The sequence below is a fragment of the Scatophagus argus genome, chromosome 23, assembly GCF_020382885.2.
Source record: "Scatophagus argus isolate fScaArg1 chromosome 23, fScaArg1.pri, whole genome shotgun sequence".
Lineage (NCBI taxonomy): Eukaryota > Metazoa > Chordata > Actinopteri > Scatophagidae > Scatophagus > Scatophagus argus.
Window position 1 is genome coordinate 14,940,348 of NC_058515.1, and position 17,581 is coordinate 14,957,928.

Sequence of the window (17,581 nt, forward strand, 5' to 3'; positions counted from 1 at the left end):
CAGCTGTTGTTGTCAGGTAACATCACTGTTGCAGTGTCCCATTGGCCAAGATGGCTGAGGTAGGAGTGGCAGGCAAGCAGATAAATGGAATGAGATTCAAAACTTTGTCTTTCTTACATGTGTCTAATCTACAGAGACTTCAGTTACGTCACTAATCTGCTGGCAGCTTCAGTTTGTGACGTGTTGGCAGAACTGTGGAGAAGTTTCTGGTAGTTTATGGCCAAGTGACACAACACACAAATGTAACTGCTAATTGGTAACATGGGCAGACATTTTGACTTGTCACAGGTATGTCTTCGTCAAACACCACATGTCCTTGTTAGGTCCATCAGTAGACCACTCCCCAGCACACTTTATTGAGTTAATGAATGAGGTTTTGGATGGAAGCAGAAAATTTCTCACAAAGAGCATTTTGACTCAGTAGGGAAAGCACAGGTGTAAATAACAGACTGAAGAAGATTTGAAATGCAAAATACAAAATACTGTTGATCTTTCTCCATATACTTTTTTAAAACTAAAAAACAACTCCTGAAACCTGTTTTTTAGTTGCTGCTCTCCTGCGAAATACAAGCCTAAAAAATGGCCTCATGGGCGATTTTATGTCAAACTCACTGTGGTGTGTTACCTCACACCATTAATCATTTTCATTTATCAGCAGATATGTAAGCTTCCAAAATTCAGATATTTTATGTGCTTAAACAATGAAAAAGTCTTCTAAACCCCGGATTCTTTGGGTATTTGATGAGAGAATTTCAGCAAGTCTAAATACTAACACACACACACACACACACACACACACACACACACGCACACACAGCCCTCAGGTGGCAGTGACAGACAGTCATAGTTTCCAGGTAACCAGCAGTGTGCTGTTGTGAATAAATGAGGCTAAATGTCATTCAGAAAAACACACCTCAGCTTTACAGTTCAGCACATGATAAAACATGTGTATTACATTTCGCATTTTCCCTGAAATGAAATGATGAGTGTTATTGATCTGTCTGTCACACTATATGAACACTGCCCAATAATTCATTATCAGTGAGGCGGGACATTCATCTGTATGTTCTGTGTGTTGACCAACCTGTGGCCAGCTCAGGTTAGGGCACCTGTTCACCACACTTGGTGGTACGGAGACAGCGGACGGGTCGGGATGTCCTCCACAAACGGCAGGATCAGCACATCCTCCTGCTCATCCAACAGCTGCAGACACCAGGCACAGAGTGGACGCCTGAATCAGTTTACGAGCACCAGTAGAGAGGCAGCGCCCCCACCTGGCCATGTGGATGTCTCTGGAGCACCACTCGCTCTGCAAATAGCGCCGGCAAAGTTTCATGTCCTCTTCAGACTGAATCCTGATGATTTTGGTGATCTACTTGATTTTCGTTGTGGTGAAATAGCTTAACATCTGCTGAACGACCGGCACAAAACGAGAAACAACAACAGGAGCGCGGCTGACAGGAAGAGGAAAAGAAGGAGCCCAAAAATAAAAATGGCATTAAAATTTTAAAATGAAGGACTAGAAAGAGAAGAGGGCGCTGGAGGAGAAGGGTTGAGAAAGAAAAGGAAGGAAGAGGAGAAAAAGAAGAAAATAAAGCAGAACAAAGGCACAGAAAGGGAGGAAGAAGAGGCGGGAAAAGGTGGAGAGAAACCATGATGATGATAGCTGATGATCTCCCTCCTTCTTTAATTTATTCATAAATGCGTCCTGTGTTAGGACAGAGAGGAGGTACAAGCGAGGCAGCTGCTGAAGCTTTCGTCTCCAGCTGGGCAGGCGGTTGTCAGACAGCATGATGGGATTTCCGCCGTGGACCACTCGCCTGTCACTGATGTCCGTGGACCCTCAATAGGTACGTAGAGACAGAAAAACATCAAATTGATAGACATAATATTACTGTAGTGAGTATTCTCTAACACCTCACTGTGTGTGTGTTACTTAGTGTGTTATACATAGTGGCTTTTCATCTCTTAACACCCAAAGATTCCAGTGATGGATGGATGGATGGATGAATGTACTTTATCTGTCGTCAATTGAGATTGCAGTTCAGTATCAACTTAGTCATAATTTGATGTTATAAACTGTTCAGTATCTTTATTAAATAAGCACACAGTTGTTGGGAATGAAATAAATCCATGTGTTAATTAAGTCAAGTTCAAATGACAGTTCGTCTTAAAGGGATTTACAGTATGTGCCCTCTTAGACGCCTTATTCTGACATGTTGTACGCTGCTGACATTTTACAAGTCTAGTCTTGAATGTAGATGTGTTGAGCACAGCAGGGGTAGAGCAAACAAGCAAGATGCGATCCCGAGAGGATTCGTCTGCTTGACAGAAAATAGCTGTCGGAAAGAACTGAGTTAATATTTAGCAGCTGTGAAAATACATTCAAAGGTGTAATATCAATGATTAATATCACAGACTAGAATATTGGAACATGTCAGGTGCATAGATACCTAATTGTCCAAACATGGAACATAATTTCATTAATTTGATTGTATAAAATCAAGTTTGTCTGGCTGGTCTGTTTTGATAAGTAGTATATGGTTTGGAAATTACTGTTGATCTTGTTTTTTTCCATCCTGTCAGGTGCTGACCTTTTATTGTCAAAATCTACAAACAGAACTCATCAGACATTATCACCATGGAAACCTCCACAAATCTGTCAAAGCATGGGAGGGATTTCGCCCAATCAGACTGCCCGAACCCAGAGGAGACGGGGCTTACAGAATCCCTCAGTAACACAGATTCCAATGCCAACTGGGGGCCGGAGCCTAACTTCAACCTCAACCTCAATCTGGCTTCACCGAGGAACCCCCGCCCAACCACAGAGACCTCAAAGCTGCATGGAGGGAACAAAAAGGACAACGGGAATAAGGGAGCTGGGAGACCTGGGGCGAAAGGCGTAGTTACTATGGAAACTGGCAAGTCAACAAGCACTTCGGCATCTCCAGTGACGTCACCAGGGGAGAGGGATGATCCATCACGGCAAAAAAGCAAAATTCCGGCGTTGTCTCGCTCACCAACGGCTGAGGCATCAGTGAGCAACAGAGTCGAGCAACAGTTGAAATCCCCACACCCCAAACACAGTCCAGCACTCAGCCCTCAGATGCACACACACAGCAACATGGCAACGAGTCCAAAACCCCACCGGGTGGAACAAATGGCGACCGCTAGCAGCCCCAGAACGACTGAAAGAGTGAAAACACAAGGACCGAAAGCAGAATCTGCAAACACCTCAAACTCCAAGCAGAATAAATTAACAGGTAGCCTAAAAATGCAAACAAACAGAAATGAAGATGGAGCAAAAGAAACTGACTTTGGGATACTCTCACCGAAACTGCTTCAGCTTCCTGTAAGCCACCAGAATCAGAAAGGAGATTCAAACATTATCAGCCCAAAACCGGCCAATCAACCCCCAGCAATGACAGCCAAAACCCAAAAACCAGAACCAGCAAACATGAAGTCAAATGAGCAGACCAGACAAGGCTTAAGAACTCACAGTTCTGAGACACCCCCTGTAGGACCAAAATTTCACAATCAGAGGGCTGAAACAACACTGCTCAGTACCAAACCCCCTCAACCCAGTTCTCTTAGTCCCAAGCCATCCACACAGAGGAAAGCTTCTGGGACCAGAAACAGTAATGCCTCTGGGTCCAAGGAGAATTCTGATAGTAAAGATTCAAGTGTTGGTTCTGGGTCTAGAACCAGTTCCAAATTGAATTTCAACTCTAAAGCTATGAATGCGGCCAAGGACAGCCTGGATTCAAACACTGGCTCTGATTCCAAAACCAGTCCTAAATCTGAAATTGCATTGGGGTCCAAAGATAGCCTGGATTCCAAAAGCACTTCTGCTTCCAAAACCAGTTGCGGATCAAAGGACAGTTTAGACTCCCACACTGGCTCCAATTCCAAAGCCAGTCCCAATGGTAAGTCTGGGATGGGTTCCAGAGATAGCCTTGATTCTAAAACTGCAACTGAAATCAAAGCAAGCAAAACCAGTCCAGATCTGAAGACAGTTGTGGGTTGTAAGTATGGGATGGGGTCAGAGGATGACTTGGATCCAAAAACTAAGTCTCCTTCAGACTTTAAGGCTAGTTTCAATCTCAAAACCAGTCCAAATCTTAAACCGGGGTCCAAATTGAATCTCTGTGATAATTCTGATGTCCTTTCCAATTCTAAACCAGGTCCAACCCATTCAACTTCTAAACCATCTCTGACTGGCTTGAAGATAGATCTTGCTGGATCTGTCTCCCCATTGTCCTCAAGAACTGGTCTGTTGGGGTCCAAAGACAACAACCTCAAGACCACAAGCTCAAATGCTAAACATAAACCAGATCCTAAAGCTGGTCCTGATTTGAAGTCTGGACCAGGTCTGCCTGGATCAAAGCCAGCTCAGGCAGATTTGTCTTCCTCCCTGACACTTTCTCCGAGACCAAGTTCAAGTAGGAGTCCTGTGTCTGTTCCTGGTAAAAGCTCTGGTTCTGTTGGACCAAACAGGGATGTCCAAAAGAGTTCTGGTTCTGCTTCAGGTAATTACATTCATATATCTGATCAGCAGTTGCAAGGACATAATTTAGAGTTCTTGAGAGAATTACAGAAAGAACTGTACAATAAGCAACATAATTCTGTCTACAACCAACATTTATTTCTTATTTGCAGGTTCTGGTCCTCTGGCTACCTCCAGCCCCAAAACCAAAACTACAACTGCCTTGACAAAGAGGGGAGGCTCCACACCAGAGTCTGTGGCAGTTGGTTCTGTTGCTGTGGAAAATATCACACCTGCGATAAGCAGGACATCCCATAATACCAGCCTTTCTCGGGGTCTCACCTTTGATTATATCACCAAGACACTGACGAAAACAGGTAATAATGAAGACAAGCATTTGAAACCGCCAGAAGTCAAAGTGACAGCTGAAGAAGGACTGATGGTATCCCAGGAGGTTTTGCAAGGGTTCGCTATGACTGACAATGCAGAGAGGTCTCTCGGAACCCCACTAAGCAAACCAAGTCACCTGGGAGACACAAATGCCATCACCGTTGGTAGCAACATCCCATCATCAACGGCAGTGGGTGTGGAGGGTAGAAAGGAAGAGATGAAGAAGCCGGAGAGGGGTAAACAGAGAGATGGTCGAGGGAATTCTTCTCCTCTCTCTCCCTCACCCCTCCTCCATCCTCCTCCTCAGCCTTCCACTCTTCCGGCAACCTCCAAGACAGTAAGGGACTCAGCAACTATGACCGACCCCAGTGAGGAGCTCCATCTGTGGGGAGGGGAGCGGAGAGAGGTGGGCGTCCAAGTGGAGATGGAGGTGGCTGAACGCTCGGCTTCCAGCCCACATAAGAGAGCTCCCATCTCCTCTCTGATTGGCTCTCCCAGCTGTCAGTCAGGCAGTTGGACCTCTCAGACGGTCCCGTCACTGTGCTGCGTCCCTGCCAGCCAGCCGCCATTGCAACATGTCTGCAAGATCGACATCGAGCTGCGCAGCCAGTCGGTGCTTCCCTCTGTGGTGTCTGACAAGGCCAGTTCCCTCCCCGCCTGTCTGCGTACATACAGCTTCCAGCAGAGCCCCGGCCTCACGTCAGAGCCACAACTTGGACAAAACCAAGACATAAGTGCTGAGAGCATCTGGGAGGACAAGCAGGAGGAGGAGAAAGGGAATGATAAAGTAGCACGGGAGCAAAACCAGCAGGAAGAGGAAAAGGAAGAGATGGGGAAGCCACAGGAGGTGGCGTGGGACAAACAGGGGATGACATGGGAGGTGTATGGCGCCTCGGTGGACCTGGAGTGCTTGGGCACGGCAATTCAATCCCACCTGGAGTCGAAGATTCGGGAGCAGGAGAAGCACATCACCACCCTGAGGAAGTCAATCTGCTCCACCAGCAGCCTCAGAGGGTATAAGATAAAGAAGAGGAGGAAGAGGAGAGGAGGGATTCTGGGATGTTGCAGGAAGGCGCCTGCCGTGGCAGACTAGTCCAGGAAGTCAAAATCCTACTTACAACAGACTTTGTAACACAACTACATGCAGATAGAACACCTGTGTAGTTTGTAACACCTTATGTCTGACAGGCCTGCACGTATTTCACCATATATGCCCTCTGATCAATATGTTTTGATTCAACACTTAATTACCTCAAATAGAACAGCAATAAAACCATTGTGCACACAAAACAAGCTGTATGTAGCAGAACTAGATAACTGGATTTGTAAGTTTCATGGTAACTGTTTTATTTTTAGGTGCACTGTCATGTTTGATTTTGTGTCAGTTATAGTTTAAAGGACTGGTACAGTATCTTGCATGTACTCTTCATAGCTCAGGAAGGTGTAGCGAAAAGTCAAGTTGGGAAGAGCTAAATTAGCCGCCAGCTAGCATTAGCACTATTTGAAATTTGAAAGTAAAATCACACATTTTCTAAACTGGTAGATAGAAATACAAAAGAAATCAACCAAGACGTACAGAAACGAGGCCCGGTGTGGTTAGCTGGTGGCTAACTGCTGCTTGTTCTGTGAAGTACAAGGACGGCACAGCAAATTAACACAACGATGCACGCTCACTTTGTTGTGTTAAAATACCAAACAATACGCACAGTTTTGCTGCAAACTCCACTTACCTGCAGTTTCTGCGTTTCAGAATGAAAATGATGCATGATGCACCCGAGTCACAAGTTCAGGTGTTTGTGTCAGGTGATTATCGTTTTTGTTTGTTTGACTGTTTGTGTATGATATAAGATGCCATTTCGATTACAAGAATCCCAAAATGCTGAACTGTTCCTTTAACAAACAGATTCTGATTGGTCAGGCTTTTTTTCAGGAATGGAAACTTGATTGCTATTTCAAGCTGATCTTTCTCTTTCTTAATCAATCACACATTTATACAAGCTGCTGGTGACATTAATGTTTTATATTAGCTTCTAAAATCCTGCCATACCAATCTGTACCACTGTTCAAAATAATACTGAAACTACTACCACTCGTCACTGCTACAGATATTACTTTTACTCCTGTCACTGCTGGTAGTACTACAGTCATTGCTGTTACTTTTACTGCTGCTCTTACTGCTAACAGTCCACTGCTAACACTGCGCCTTACAGTCGTACAGTCGTTGCAGTATTAGTACAGATAAAAATATTTTTTACACTCAGCTGTAACCAGCAGCACTTTGGCTGTTCAGCAGTAGTGATACTTCCGTTTCTGTGTACTTCCACTTTTTGAAGTGGAGCAGAGAGGACAGCAGCTCTTTAATCTTTGCTGCTGGTAAATATTTCATTCACTTCATTTTTATTTGAGAGACGTCTCACAAACCGCTCAAGCACTCCGGAAACAAAGTGTGTGTGTGTGTGTGTGAGGGTTTAATTGTTTTCTGCAAATTTCTAAATTGGAAAGTCACTTTGCTGCCTTTTCATTTCCTTAAAGTGTCCCTTTTTCCTCTCCTTTTCCATTTTTTTCCCTTCCTTCTTTTTTCCTTAGTTGTATTTTCCCTTCCCTTCATTTCTTTATTTCTTTGCTTCTTCCTTCCCTTCTGTCTGAGCACATTAATCGGTTTTGCTGACAGGAGGCGACACATAGACTCGTTTTCTGCTGTATCAATGGGATACTTTGGTTGGCACCATATTGTAATGGACAACATGCTAGTTGAACTATACATCATATTTAAATGTTGTTCTTCGTCTTCATCTGTCTGTTTGTCTCACGTCTTCGGGGGTTCGTGTCCCACTCAGTGCAGTATAAACTTTTAGTATGTCCCTTCAGCTGTTTTCTCTTCCTTCTTCTCCTCTGACTGCACGTTTCCTCACCTTCCTCTTCTCCTCCCGCTCCCTCTTCCTCCATCTCTCGACCTTGTTTCATAACTCCACCCTGCAGCTGAATCGTGTTGTTGAAGGAGCACCGGGTTGCTCCTCTGAATTATTCAGAAACATTAAAGTCACGCTCATGTTAACAACAGAGTCTCTCCGCCATGTTTTATTCAGGCCACACAGACACACATTTCAGTTTGTTCAGTTCGTGTTTGTTCCTTTCAGAAATCACAAGAGAGGGTTTTACACACTGAAGGATTTACTAACAGCCGGTGCAGCACAATCCTGGTCTTGTTTCTGCGTTAATTATTTGAGCAAGAAAAGAAAAAATATACATTTAAAGCACCCTTATTTTTTATGAATGCCATGTTATGTCAGGGAAACGAAGAAGCCCTGGGGTTTTGTGTGCAAGCTTCGTTTATTTTGTTGGTGTTGCTGCAGATGTGACGCAGATGTTCTGGCAAACCTTTGCTTTGCAGCAGACTGAGATGTGAATGCAGATTTATACATGAGAAACACGCACATGCGGAGCTTTAACGCTGATACAGAAAGCCTTGAGTTGGGTTTAACTGACCAATCAGAGAGCGTCGTCAGGAGGGCATCTAAGACGTCTTGACGTCAGGCTGATTCTTCTGGTCTTCACTGGACCGAGCTGACGTGGACACAATGAAGTACGAGTTGATATGCATGTAAACATTTGAACGTGAACACATTAGTGTTCAAAAGTTCCTTCCATAAATACTATGTTAGCATAGATGAAAACTTGATTTTGAATTAGTTTTCCAGTCCAGAAACTCTTCATACAAAATGGCATCTGTTTGTAGAGGACTTCCTACAACCTGAAAGCATGAAAGGCTGCAGTTGTTTCAGACACCTGACTGTATGTGTGTGTGTTTGTCGTTCTTGATCGCCCCCTGGTGGCTGACTGCAGCTCAGCTCATAAGCCCCTCCCCCTCCATGTTAGCAGATGGGACATGAGCCACATTTTAAACTCTAAAGTACACAACAAATAAATTCTTCCCACAAATGGTTTCTGTCATTTTAGGCAGTTCTTATCACGCTGATGCTTGTTCAAGTGCTCATGTTTTTGATCAGTTTGATTTTAATTAGTTCTTTGATGCTTAAAAGGGGGGTGCAACTTCATGATTGACAGCTGAGTGCTGCTCCTGATTGGCTCAGAGGGGTGTGTGGGCGAGAACTTAATGCCGAAGCTCCATCTGCTGATCAACACTGCACAGACTCTGGCTCCAAATGACGCCACCAGAAGATGGCAGCGCTCGTATTGTGCATTCATAGAAAGTGGGGACGCGTTGGTCATCTTTATTCATGTCATACCTATAACACTGATCCAGCTGACGTTAGAGTATCCATCATTCAGGTGCCGACATTTGTAGAATCCCTCGTCAGCTTTGGTCACGGCTTTCAGAGTCACAGTGCCGTCCACTTCATACCTGAGACACAAACACAGAGGAAAACAAACACTGTCAGTTCTGACCAGATCAGTGTTTTATCTGTGTGAGGAATTAGCTTCAGAGCTACATGATGGAACTGTTTCTGTACTAAAGGCAGGTTTGGGTTTTAGACTTTGCATGATGGCACCAAACCTGTGATGGATATTCTAACGTGAAGAAGGGAATAATGAATTAGTATTTTTACTTCAGAAAATGGTTCTTGTAGAAAAGTGCTCTGTTGAAGGAGGTAATTTCTCCGGTGGTGCTTTTTCTGTGTAAGCAGCGCAGCGTCACGTCATCGCCTTCCAACACAGGAAGCGTTGGGCTCTCCAGGACCACATTTGTACCAGCTGCACAGGAGAAGACAGTTTGGCTTCACGACAGCCTGCGGCCTTTTTTCCTTTTCATTTTGGTGACTTAGAGGGTCTCTATATTTCATCACATTGACAGGATTGGGCTTCCATACAAAACATTTTCAGAATAAAATTTTTGAAATTATTGACTGTATACAAGAGTTGGTGACGTTCAGGGCGTTGCTCCTCTCCCCTGCTGGACTCTCACACCAGTACGGTGCATTCGAGGGATACTGGGGATTGAAAGTGCAGGACAGGCGGTGGTCTGAAAACACTGGACTGGGACAGTCTGTGATAGTACCCTCCTTGTCATCAAACCTTGGACAACAGAAGCATAATGTGTTACTAACTCATGGCTGTGAGCAAGAGACTGACGGTTGTGGCTGTAGGAAAGAACGTTTCAGCTTGGCGGCTTTTTGTCAATCAGGGTTTGTACAAATCATGTACAAGTAAAAGACTGACCTCCTCATCTTCCACTGGGCGTTATTGTCAGGCAGCTGGCAACTCAGAGTGAACGTCTCACCATTGAGGAACTGGTTCCTGTTGTGGCTGCTCACGTCTATGGAGGCTCTCAGAGGAGGAGTGTCTGTGTTGGGGGGTGATATGGATACCATATGAACTGATTTAGAGACAGCAGTAACAATTGTCAGAATTTCTTTTTAAAAAAATTAGTGTTGGTTGCTAACCGGCCACCCAGATTCTCTTGTGCCATTCAAATACAAAAATGTCAGGCAAGGATCCATCACCACCACACGAGTAAACCCCCTGGTGCTCATGGGTAACGGGGCCCAGTACATAAGAGATGCCCTTAGAGGCTCGCCGGCTCACCAGGACCTGTGAGAGAAGAGATGACGCAGTCATGAGATTAAACTGTACATTGTTAGCATGTCTGGCTAACTAGCTTACGACCAGCAAATTCGTTAACTGACCACATTAGCTTGTTGGGTGGCAGGTTACATTTCTGAAAAGCCCAGATGATATAAGAGTTTAGGCTCAAGATGGCACCACAAATGTTTGCCACAACATTAACATTAACAGAGCAAACATGCTGGTTGAGAGTAGGTTCAGTAAGTATCCAAGCCGAGCAGGGTTTTACAAAGCTTTAAAACGAGTGAGGCTGAAATGTGTACAGTCTTCACGTACAGTCAGTGGCTGTAAACTGCAAATGTGGTGTTTGAAGATAGAAAATTTAACTAAACCAAACTGGGAGGAGCTAACATTAGGGTCAGTAACTGGGGTCACGACAACTTGTCTGAATGCTTATGCTCCAAACCTCGGTGGTCAAGTTCATCTTGGTCCAGACCAGTTGCAGGTTTATCTTATCGCTGTAGTTCCCCATGTCAGCGAACATGGTGCAGTTGATCTCTACAGTGTCGCCCACACTGAGGTACCAGGATGGAGAGACTGTCAGCTGTGGTACCATAATGGCAGAGTGATTCTTCGTGGGGAGGTTTGCACGACGCTGCACATCTAGTGACAGAAAGGGAAGAAGTTTACACCATGCTGGATTCCTGTTTACCCAGCCACAATGCTGACTGTCCTGTAGCGTCAGATCCAGCCATGCCCTCCTGCCCTGCAGTAACATCGACCCTGCCTACCTGCTCAGAATACGCAACCCCATTTCCACTCATTCCCTGGCAGACTGCCTGTTGTGCTTGTGCATTAGTTCTGCAGGGTTGGCCATGCGGCCTTGCGTGAGACCCTGGCTGACCATCGGACTTTGCTACTCAACCTGACCCCTTTTCGGATAGGTTTACCTGCCTTTATCTGCCTGCCTGATTTTGCTTGTTTGTGTCCCAGAGTAAACATGAACTTAATAGCCTGCTTATTAGTCGTGCCTCTGGGTTCAAAGCCAGTTATCTATGGAGTCTATGGCGAATACAGTGAAAACACTGCTGTGTCACATTCTACGGTGTACAGATTTATATTTAACTACCCAGCAGACTGGGTTCCTCCAATGTCGACTCCCCGTCCACAGCCTTGGGTTTTACTGTTGTAGTCAGTTGTGGTGGAGCTCATCGTGAACTGATTTGTACAATGACTGAAGAAAACGCTGTTCTGCAGATAAACTGTGAAATCCTGCAGTACTGGAGTGTTTTTGTTGAAAACTACTCACGATGAGACGAAGATCCTGCATTGTCAACGTACAAGAGGACACACAGCACTGAAAACAGAGTAAAAGAGAAAAGCTGCAGGAAGTATTTTGGTGAAAATGTGCCGAGTTGTAACTAATGCAGTCAAACACTTACAGAGGAGCCTGCAGACTGACGTTTGTCTCATCTCGTTGGAGTCTCGTCGAAGGTTTGAGGACTCCTGAAACTGTTACGTTTTTTTATTTTCAGCTGGTCATTGGCCTCTGAAATGTCCTCAGTGAGTCATGTGACTTCTTTACAAGTCCTCTGATTGGTTTGTTTGTTGAGTTTGATAGATTTTTTTGGATCAGGGCATTTAAGGTGATAGGATATTCGTATGTGTGGTTTTGACCAGTTTGCTCAGTGTGCAGTGTTGTCAGTCAGCCTGTAGGTGGAGCCAAAACATCGATATGACATTTTGCAGTGAAGAGGTTGATTTGATGTTGGCTGTTTTCTAGAGCTTAAATTGTTGTTGTTTATATTGCTATTTATTACTTATGACACGAAGGAGCTCTCTGGTACACGTTGCAGTTTTTTAATAATGAGTATCTTTTAACATCTCATTATTTTTAGTGTGATGAAGACATGGATTTAATTCATGTAAAATATCCACAACATAAAAAATACTGGTCAGAAAACTAGGGAGCATAATGGTGATGATGGTTCCATAAATCAAAAAACGTAGTACAACTCAAAATGAAAGGACACCCAAAAACAACTCAAACCATTTCCAAAGCAGCTCCACATTACAGTTACACATTCAGTCCACAATCTGAAGTGTCACCGTAGCATTTTATCTCTTTATCGGTCACTGGGATTTTTCTCCACCTCTGATGATACTTGATAGTATTTAGCTTGTACACTTTCACGGTTAGCAGCAGAATAGTATAAGTAGATTGAATATGTGGCCTGCTAGCCAGCCGTAGTGACATGTTGTGCTTTGACACTGCACTTGCACTTGGAGGTCTGCTTACATGACGCGGGATACTTTACCTTGGTGGAGTTACGACTATCATTACAGCTACTGGAGTTTGTTTTTAGAAGCAAACAAATGTGAGGTTAAAGGGAGAGACAGGCGTGGATCAAGAGAGCCTCTCCACATTCCTCCTGATCTGGCTTGGCGCCATCAACAGTCAGGCGCTGCTCACCGTGTTCGGCGGTGACGTCAGGGCTTCTCGGGTTCTGATTGGACGGTTGTGGCTCAGTTTAAATGCCCTCCAGTCGATCCCCCTTCGAACAGCCACAGCGCACGGCGCGAGGGCGACGGCTCGTGACAGCTGCTGGAGCTCCGGACACCTGTTGCCACGGAAACAGCACCGGCGGGAAAATTACAGAGGACAGAAACAAGAAAAAGGTGAGTTTTTTCAACCGCCAGTTGGAGGTTGCTGTCCTGTCCTGTCCTGTGTGTTAAAAGTGAGCTTTAATGGTAGTTTACAGTGAAAATGTAACTCTGTCACCTATTGAGTGACAGAAGAATGTTTTGGGTCTGAATAACATTCATTTCTGATAAATGTGATGAAAAGATTTAAAATCACTTTCAGAAAGATCTAAGCGATACAACAAAGAAAGGAAGGGAGACTTGTTGTTATCCTGCACGTACTGATGTGTGTGTGTGTGTGTGTGTGTGCATCCAAACACGCATGAGCACTGTTATGTTTTGTCAACAGGTGGGTCACATGTTTGCATTGTTCCGGCGTGTTTATGTAAAGGTCATCATGCTGATGAAGTTAAACATCACTGAGTTAGTGAGTGTCCAGATGTGTCAGCAGCTGCTGATCAATGGGGACAGTCAGAGTTAATGATGGAAAATTTGTGCTTGCTTCTTTGTTTTTTAACAGCTTCATTAAAGCGTGCTTTAATTTCACCTGTCCTTCAAAATAAAAGCACTACAACCCCGACAGCACATGTAAATAAAAAAATAGATTTTTCAGTGGGCAGGAGCCAAACTCTCCTTTTCAGGTGAAGTCAGGCGGAGTATTTTTAGAGCCGGGTCCTGGAGTGTTTGTCCTACACTGTAATGGACAGGAGACGCCACGCTGCTGAAACACAGCAGGAGGTGGAGGTCAAACACACTCATGAATATTCAGAGATGAGGAGGTGTGATGGAAAGGAGAGGCTGAAAGGAAGGCACAGAGAGAAAGAAGAAGAAGAAGAAAATCCTCGTTAATGTCAACCACATGGAAGGATTAGACTCCCACATGTTGCCAACAGCTGACGCCGTCCCTCCACTTCCTGTTCGCTGTCTCACTGCCACTTTCTCGTCCCTGTCTCACATCTGAAACGGTGAACCCCGAAATAAGAAACCAGGTCTTTGACGCCTGTGGCCTCGGCTTAACTTCAATGCAGTAACTTATTTGTCGAGCTAAAAAGCTAAACATTAGCTCATTTTAGCTTCTCGGTGGATTTGCTGCTTTTGTCGGACTGTTGGTCAGACAAAATGAGGGAAGGGAAGTTATGTTTGATATTTGTTCCTACTGTAGATTCCTTAAAATTTGACAGATGCATCCTTAATAATCCTCATTCGAATACACTTTGTTCATTCGCTTGTACTTCAGAGACCCGCCGCCAGGTGTTTCCTCCACAGCTGTTAAAGACAGTCAGCCATGTCGTCCACAGTGCTGCTCAGTCTGCTGCGTCGCGGTCGCTCCGCCGTCACCAGACACACCTTCGTCGCCGCACACTCCTCACCTGAAAGCTCTGCGGTGTCTGGGCAGGTGAATCCATACACCTGTGGTTTTGTGGCTGCAAAGTCATTCATACAACAAAACCACAAACCGCACACTTGAACACGTCTGATTGTCCGGCCTGCAGGTGGGCAGGGCGTTGGTCGGCGTGCGATGGGCCAGCGGGTCGGTCCGCTTCAACTGTGACAGCAGCGGCCAGCCGGTCACCTGGGACTCATTTGGTATTTGGGACCACAGGATAGAAGAACCAGTCCTGCTGCCCTCCAGTATCAGATATGGAAAACCCATCCCACAGGTAGCTGGATGGATGGATGGATGATCACTGTGTGAACAGGTAGACGGATGGTTCATGGACCAAATGATGAATTCACTCCATCCGTCTCTCAGGTCAGCCTGTCCCGGGTCGGCTGTGCGTCTGTTTTGGGCCTCAGGAAGCAGAACGAGGACCGTCTGCGGGTCGCCCGTATCCATGACAACCTGCTGTACTTTGCCGTGTTCGACGGCCATGGCGGCCCGCACGCCGCCGACTACTGCTACACCTTCATGGAGAAATTTATCAGGTTGAAACCTCTAAATAACACAGCATGTGTTGCTAACAGCTTCTCGCCGCCTTCGCTGTGTGACTTCACTCAATGTTTTGTGCAGAAGAGCTTTGGAGGAGGAGAACAATCTGGAGAAAGTTTTAAAGAAAGCCTTTCTAGATGCTGACGTGGCTCTGCGCACACATCTCAGCTACTTCAACAACGGTGAGACACACAGAAACATGGAAGTAGCACACATACAAGACAGTACAGTATGTTCACTAAAAAGGTCGTGAAAAGTACGAAATACCACATGATCGTGAGGGAGTTGTCTTCTCCAGCCTCCTTCCTGACAGCCGGCACCACGGCGACGGTTGCTATGCTGCGTGACGGCGTGGAGCTGGTGGTGGGCAGCGTCGGTGACAGCCGGGCGATGCTGAGCAGGAAGGGACGAGCCAACAAGCTCACCAAGGATCACACACCTGACCGCGAGGACGAGAGACGCAGGTACACGCCGTCCGACTCCGAGTCCTACTGCTGCTGCCGATAGTACTACGATGTACTGTAGTTATACTGCTTCATATTACTTTTACCGCCTGCGGAGACCCAGTGTGTGCAGTATTAACTCAAGACGTTATTAAATAAATGATCATATAAATAAATGCAATGAAAACACATCATGGACTTTAGATTTGACTCAGTCAGGGATTTGGTCAGAAATCACATGAGAACCAAAGGCAGTTCAGTTCCAGAGTGGAGCAGCAGGTTTCAGGTTTCCCAGCAGCCAGTCGGGTTTTATGCAGACTCTGTGGCATGTTGGACTGCAGCCGGAGGCTGGCAGCGAGTCTTGCTCAAGGCACATTCCTGCATACATGCAGAGCTGCAGCTCGACAGGTTTGGGTTTGCCTTCAGTGCAAAGCAGCTGGTGTTATGTAACAGCAGAACGAGGCTAAGTTTAACTCTGGAGGCCACCCAAACACGGAGTTTCCAAGTCACTGACCTCCTGACATATAAAGTCCTGTCACCAACTTAAGGTCTTAAAGGTTCAGGCATCTGAACCACTACCCAAAACAGGAGTGGAACCCGCCGTCACCACGAAACTGAAGGGCTGCTCTTCTGTGCTCAGGATCCAGGAGTCCGGTGGCTTTGTGACGTGGAACAGCGTCGGGCAGGCTAACGTCAACGGGCGGCTCGCCATGACTCGCAGCATAGGAGACTTTCACCTGAAAACCAGTGGCGTCATCGCTGAGCCTGAGACGCAACGACTCACAGTGAGTCCTGGTGCGGCCAGGCCAACCTTCGACCTTTGGTCGTTCAGGGAGATGCACTATGTAGACAAAAGTACTGGGACACATCTCTTTATTGTTGAATCCAGGTGTGACTGACTTGCGGACCTGACCTCCAGTGAAGGGAAATCTTAATGCTTCAGCACACCAAGACATTTTGGACAATGCTATGCTTCCAACTTTGTGGCAACAGTTTGTTGAAGGCCCTTTTCTATTCCAGCATGACTGTGCCCCAGTGCACAAAGCAAAGCTCCATAAAGACATGGTTGGATGAGTTTGGTGTGGAAGAACTTGACTGGCCCACACAGAGCCCTGACCTCAACCCCATCCAACACCTTTGGGATGAACTGGAACGGAGATTGTGAGCCAGGCCTGTCCTTGTTGGTGTAATGGTCAGGAGTCCCAATACTTTTGTCCATATAGTGTAAAAAAAGAAAAACGATGTAAAGGTTACATTTACAAAACAATATTTCTGAAACATGGACACAGAAGATTCTGACCTCTCTGTCTGTCTCTGTCTGCAGGTCCAGCACGCCAGTGATTCCTTCCTGGCTCTGACCACCGACGGCATCAACTTCCTGCTGAGTGACCAGGAGATCTGTGATGTCATCAACCAGTGCCAAGACCCCACAGAGGCTGCTGACGTCATCGCTCAGCAGGTAAACTCAGAAACCTGTCACGTGACAAACGGCTGTGGAGGCCGCGGTCTTCTCTCGTGACTGTTGAAAGGGATTCTGGGAAACATAAAAAGTCTGATTTAAAGCCCAGGGTTCGCACCTTAACGACCAGCAATGTGTGTTTTCAAGGCGCTGCAGTACGGCTCGGAGGACAACGCCACCATCGTGGTCGTCCCTCTCGGCGGCTGGGGGAGACACCAGAGCTCCACCGCCGTCTACAGCATGAGCAGAAACTTCATTTCAAGTGGCCGATGGGCGTAGACGACACAAACAAACATCACAGAGCGCCACGACGTTCCACCAAACAAGTTTGACTTGGAGGACGCAAACATTTTTTGACCTTTAAGGGTGACTGACGAGTTGGCGGCCTGAGAGTCGTGCGGCTCAGCTCTGCGATGATGTCGACGTGTGTTTTTGATTCAGGTTTCAGCTCTGTGTGGATGTGAGCAAACAAACGATTTACACGCCCGCGGTCGTGCTTTTGTACCTGCCAGGTAAGCCGAGTCGTCACTCGTGAAAGTGACGTAAAGGTGAAATTCTGACATGAATCAGTTTGTGACATTCAAGTGCAAATCTGAGAGGAGTAAAAGTCTGACGTGTCCAGTAGAGACATGAAGGAAATAAAAAGCACAGTAAAACCCGTCTGTAACTTCACCTTGTTTACTGTCTGCCGCTGGACTCTCTGGTTC

At 45.8% G+C, this 17,581-nt stretch overlaps 3 protein-coding genes across 3 annotated transcripts; 2 read left to right on the forward strand and 1 right to left on the reverse strand.

Annotated features, from left to right (window-relative positions):
• The first annotated feature begins 976 nt into the window (after positions 1-976).
• On the forward strand, positions 977-7,931 carry LOC124054276 (mediator of DNA damage checkpoint protein 1-like). Its single transcript, XM_046380061.1, has 3 exons — positions 977-1,850; positions 2,587-4,529; positions 4,660-7,931. The coding sequence occupies exons 2-3, from the start codon at positions 2,642-2,644 to the stop codon at positions 5,967-5,969; spliced, it is 3,198 nt and encodes a 1,065-aa protein (XP_046236017.1). The 5' UTR covers positions 977-1,850; positions 2,587-2,641; the 3' UTR covers positions 5,970-7,931.
• Positions 7,928-11,952, reverse strand: LOC124054313. Its single transcript, XM_046380176.1, has 9 exons — positions 11,842-11,952; positions 11,709-11,756; positions 10,866-11,062; positions 10,279-10,426; positions 10,055-10,178; positions 9,750-9,910; positions 9,445-9,589; positions 9,124-9,239; positions 7,928-8,440 (listed from the first exon to the last, which is right to left on the reverse strand). The coding sequence occupies exons 1-9, from the start codon at positions 11,870-11,872 to the stop codon at positions 8,391-8,393; spliced, it is 1,020 nt and encodes a 339-aa protein (XP_046236132.1). The 5' UTR covers positions 11,873-11,952; the 3' UTR covers positions 7,928-8,390.
• Positions 11,953-12,667: 715 nt separating this feature from the next.
• LOC124054309 (protein phosphatase 1K, mitochondrial-like) lies at positions 12,668-17,534 on the forward strand. The gene is made up of 9 exons (XM_046380164.1): positions 12,668-13,078; positions 14,280-14,438; positions 14,536-14,703; positions 14,796-14,968; positions 15,054-15,154; positions 15,271-15,436; positions 16,056-16,200; positions 16,740-16,874; positions 17,022-17,534. The coding sequence occupies exons 2-9, from the start codon at positions 14,328-14,330 to the stop codon at positions 17,151-17,153; spliced, it is 1,131 nt and encodes a 376-aa protein (XP_046236120.1). The 5' UTR covers positions 12,668-13,078; positions 14,280-14,327; the 3' UTR covers positions 17,154-17,534.
• The last annotated feature ends 47 nt before the right edge of the window (positions 17,535-17,581 follow it).